General features: G+C 43.6%; 1 protein-coding gene across 1 annotated transcript in view; it reads left to right on the top strand.

Moving 5' to 3' along the window:
* Window positions 1-446: 446 nt before the first annotated feature.
* The window catches only part of Pbp95 (proximal sequence element A Pbp95), a 127927-nt gene continuing 123075 nt past the window's right edge, over window positions 447-5298 (top strand). The window contains exon 1 of the mRNA XM_076177688.1: window positions 447-829. Coding sequence (XP_076033803.1) covers window positions 541-829 — 289 coding nt within the window. The 5' untranslated portion in view covers window positions 447-540. The remainder of the gene's footprint in view (window positions 830-5298) is intronic.

Here is a 5298-nt window from a genome sequence, read left to right as displayed (position 1 = left end):
CACAGTGACGTCATTAACACAGTATGTGACGTCATTGATCAGGTATTTGTGACGCCATTGATAAATAATCTGTGACATCATTAACGAGCAATCTATGGCGTCATTAACACTATCTGACGTTATCATTATAGACATTTTGACGTCACTACAGTGTCATATGTCACGTCAATAACAAGTCTGAGTGTGCTCTGAAGTGAAAATTAATGTGTGTGTGTGTGTGTGTGTGTGTGTGTGTGTGTGTGTGTGTGTGTGTGTGTGTGTGTGTGTGTGTGTGTGTGTGTGTGTGTGTGTGTGTGTGTGCGTGCGTGCGTGCGTACCCCACTCCCCCTCCCCCTCCCAACCCCCTCCTCCATCTCAGGACCAATCAGAGCCCCCGACCTCAGTCAGCAGACAACCCGCGGCACCGATACACGCATGCGCAGTGCCCCAGTGCGCGAGCTAGTGTTGCGTTGGGAGTACGTAGAGTGTCATAGAGTGTCAACGAACTCCCCGAGGTGCTGAAGGGCCCAGGGAGTTCTACAAGGAAGCCTTACAAGGACCATGAGACCCAAGAAGGTCTCGAGTTCTTCAGGAGGCGGACCCCCGAAGAAGCGAAGAATGGCCCTCAGGATCTTCCTGCCGAAGATGTCGACGAGGAACACCGCGATCTGGACGAAGCCGTCCGGAGAGACTCCCCGGGTCGTCCGGCAACCCCCGGACAGCCACGTGACCTCTCCCCCAGGACCCTCTTCCCGGAGAACCCCCGAGGACCAGAAGGGGGGGAAGTCGGTCCCCCAGGGGAGATTCTGCGTCATCACCCTTAGGGCTCCCAGGAAGAACGTAGGCACTGGTGAGTAAGCAACCTCGTCTCAGGTCAAAGGTCAGGGTTAGTTCGAGAGGTCAGCCAGGGTTTCGTCAGCGAGTGCCTGGTCAGCTGGCAGCTCCTTTTTGCTGACGGCGTCAGAAAAACCACCCCTGAGCAAAGTGCCTGACAAACACAAACGTACACATGTACCTATGCGTGATTCCCCACCATGGTCTTGGATCACGTGTTGGACTCGTGATCGACAGCCATTTCCCTCCCGGAAGAGAGCTCAGAGCTCATAATACTATATGACCGATCTATGGGTAATACTGTGACCTCACACGCACACACACACCCCAAACTCTCCGCCCACGAGAGTTGGAGTAACGACTCGCAGCACAGCGATACTGAAATTATTTCAGCCCTGGGTGGGATTCGAACACGGACTGCCGTAGTGGCGGCTATGAACGCTACCACCGCGCCATCGAGTCATATGTATTTGTGTGTGTGTATACGTGTGTGTATATGTAAGTGTATGTGCATGTTTATATATGTGTAAGTGTAAGGGTGTATGTGTTAGGGCGTCTCTACTTGTGGCGAAGGTCGAAATGATGGCGGTTTGAACCCTGCCACTGATGAGTTAAACTAAGGGTATGGTTCATTAAATTACAAGCCACAAAATCCTTTGTAAGGGGCACCGTCCTAGCCTCCTGATAGGAAGGAATTTGTGACATTGAACCAAATTATCATATATATATATACATATATATATATATATATATATATATATATATATATATTCGAAAATAGCTGGAGTCCAGGAACCATTTTATGGAAGAAAAGTATACGCTGAACTCAACGTTCGAACGTACTCGTAGAGTCCAACGTATACTTTCTTCCATATATATATATATAAAATATATATATATATATATAATATATTATATATATATATATATATATTATATGTAATATATATAATATATGTAATATATAATATATATATATATATACATATATATTGTATATATATATATATATATATATATATATATATGTTTGAGACATTCTGACAGGTTGATGTAAGCGGAATAGGAAACACAGGAGTCTTGGTCTTGAGTTTATTCCTGACTAGTTTCGCAGGTATGCTTTTTCAAAGGAATATGAATAGCATACCTGCGAAACTAGTCAGGAATAAACTCAAGACCAAGACTCCTGTGTTTCCTATTCCGCTTACATCATATATATATATATATATATATATATATATATACATATGTGTGTGTGTGTGTGTGTGTGTGTGTGTGTGTGTGTGTGTGTGTTTGTGTGTGTGGGGGTGTGTGTGTGTGTGTGTGTGTGTGTGTGTGTGTGTATGTGTATGCGTGTGTGCATGCGTGTGCGTGTGTGTGCGCATTTTGTTGACCTTTCGAGTGTTGAGCGTTGAGTCACCCTCGTCCCGTCCCTAAGGTCAGACCTGGAGGCGATGCATAACTAATTCGGCCTCATAACACCAGAAATCTTCGTTCATTTTTCAATTCGTTTCGTCCGTTCTAGGATCCGATTCCGTCGTCCCCCGAGTTATTTCATTTCTCAAAAGTTTTCGTCTTTTTTTCAGGTTGTTTCGTCTGTTTTAATTCCTGATTTCTGTTCCCGAATTTCTTACTTTCCCAGTAGGTTTCGTTTCCTTTTTCGTTTTGTTTCGTCTTCGTTTGATTTTCCATTTGATTTTCACATTTTCAGTTTTCTTTTGATCTCCCATAATCTCAAAATCTTAATTTCATTACAGTGATCTACATTTGAATATTTCCGAAATGGGATTTATTTTCATAAAATTGATGCAAAAATAAATAGATTCAGCGATTTTTGAAAATTGGTGTTTTGAGATATAGATTGTTGTTGTTGTTGTTGTTGTTGTTTTTGTTGCTGTTTTTGTTGTTGTTGTTGCTATTTTTGTTTTTGTTGTTGTTGGTGTTGGTGGTGGTGGTGCTGTTGCTGTTGTTGTCGTTATCGTTGTCGTTGTTGTTGTTCCTGTTGCTGTTGCTGTTGCTGTTGTTGTTGTTATTGGTGTTGTTGCTGTTGTTGTTATTGCTGTTGTTGTTATTGTTGTTGTTATTACTATTATTGTTGTTGCTGTTGCTGTTATTGTTGTTGCTGTTGTTGTTGTTGTTGTTGTTGTTGCTGTTGTTGTTATTGGTGTTGTTGTTGCTGTTGTTGTTATTACTATTATTGTTGCTGTTGCTGTTGTTGTTATTACTATTATTGTTGTTGCTATTGTTGTTATTGTTGTTGTTGCCTCTGTTATTGTTTTTAAGAACAGCTGATTAAACCTAGTTCCTAGGCGGACCCCAGATGGAAATGGACCTTACCCGACCACGACCCCTTCAAAGACGGGGAAATGCGCCTACGGGCCGAATAGAATCGTCTGCCAGAATAGAAATCGAATCAGAGTTAGAACAGAGTTAACTCGCATTGCCTTAAACCCCTTCAGGCTTTTTTACTGGTTTAAACCACAATGATTTCTAACTTTATCATATATATAAAATATATTAATTCATAATAAGTATTACTGATTGCAGGCTGTATAAAATGAAAGCATATGTATATCTAATACAAAAGTGAATATAAAAAATACCTAATAAAAATAATAGATATTAATTCAAATTGGATATCAAATGGGAATGATTTTATGCCTTTTTCTTTTTGGCTACCCCCCTTGTAAGGGGAAAAAGCCTTGGTATATCTATGATATATGTATGGATATCAAATATTAAGTCAATTAAACATATAAATATGTAGAAAACGTAAAAGAGGACATATACAAGGTGGGCCAGGATTGGTCGTCCTCCCTGATGCGTCATGGCACGGAAGGGATGGGCTAAGCCCTTTTGCCTTATGAGGTTCTGTCAGATCGCTCCCATTGGGCTGCAAATATCGAACCAAATAACCATAGGTCTTCCCCACCCCCCATTCCCCCTCCTCCCCATTTTACCTTCCCCTCCTACTCCTCCTCCTCCTCGTCCTCCTCCTCTTCCTCCTCCTCCTCCTCCTCCTCCTCCTTCACTTACTATAATGCTCTCCATTTGCAGTAAATCTACTCCTACCCTTCCCTCATCCCCTTTCCCATAACTTCCTCATCTCCTCCCCACCCCTTCCCTACCCCTTCTCCCACCCCTTCCCCATTCCTTCCCCCATTCCTTCCCCACCTCCCCCATCTCCTTCCCCACCCCTCCCATCCATTCCTCATCCTTTCCCCATCAATCCTCTACCCCTTCCCCACCCCTTCATCATCGTTTCCCCACTCCTTTCCCATCCCTATTCCTCCCCTTCCCCATCCCTTCCCCCACCCCTTCCCCCATTCCTCCCCCATCCCATCCCCACCCCCTTCCCCTCCCTTCCCATCTCCTTCTTTCCCTTCCTAGCCTTCTTCTGTCCACTTCCCCTTCCTCCTCCTCCTCCCCTCCTCCTCCTCCTCCCTTCCTCCCCTCCTCCCTTCCTCCTCCTCCTCCCTTCCTCCTCCTCCTCCCTTCCTCCCCTCCTCCCTTCCTCCTCCTCCTCCCTTCCTCCTCCTCCTCCCTTCCTCCCCTCCTCCCTTCCTCCCCCTCTTCTCTTCCTCCCCCTCCTCTCTTCCTCCCCTTCCTTTACCTTCCCCTCCCCATCCACCATTGGCCTCTTCCTCGGCAGCCACAATTTAATAGTTTTATTCTGGCTGTCGACTGGTGAATAAATTCCTTACAGCTTCAAAAGGTGGAGGAGGTGGTGGAGGGGATGGTGGAGGGGATAGCGATGAGGAGTAGGTGGAGGGCTGGAGGTGAGGTGGTGGGGAGTAGGTGGAGGTGGAGAAGCGAAGATGGAGAAGGTATTGAAGAAGAAAGTGCAGCGGTGTAAGTGTTGGTGATGGTGTCGGATGTTGGTGATGATGTTGGTGTTGTTGTGGGTGTTAGTGTTAGTGTTAGAGTTAGTGATGGTATTAGTGTTAGTGTTATTGCTAGCGTTAGTGTTAGCGTTAGTATTAGAGTTAGGGCTGGTATTTGTGTTAGTGTTGATATTAGTGTTAGTTTTAGTGTTAGTGCTAGCATTAGTGTTAGTGTTAGAATTAGTGTTGGTATTAGTGTTGGAGTTAGTGTTAGTGCTAGCGTTAGTGTTAGTGTTAGCGTTAGTGTTAGTGTTAGTGTCAAAGTTAGTGTTAGAGTTAGCGTTAGTGTTAGTGTAATGTTAGTGCTGATATTGGTGTTAGCGTTACTGTTAATGTTAGTGTTACTATTAGAGTTAGCGTTAATGTTAGTGTTAATGTTAGTGTTAGTGTTAAAGTTAGTGTTAGAGTTAACGTTAATGTTAGTGTTACTATTAGTGTTAGCGTTAATGTTAGTGTTAATGTTAGTGTTAGTGTTAAAGTTAGTGTTAGAGTTAGTGTTAATGTTAGTGTTACTATTAGTGTTACCGTTAGTGTTAGTGTTACTGTTAATGTTAGTTTTACTATTAGTGTTAGTGTTAGTGTTGGCGTTAGTGCAGATGTT

Source organism: Oratosquilla oratoria, chromosome 40 (genome assembly GCF_046742065.1).
Source record: "Oratosquilla oratoria isolate Oo_2021 chromosome 40, ASM4674206v1, whole genome shotgun sequence".
NCBI lineage: Eukaryota > Metazoa > Arthropoda > Malacostraca > Stomatopoda > Squillidae > Oratosquilla > Oratosquilla oratoria.
This window is presented reverse-complemented; position numbering and strand designations above follow the sequence as displayed.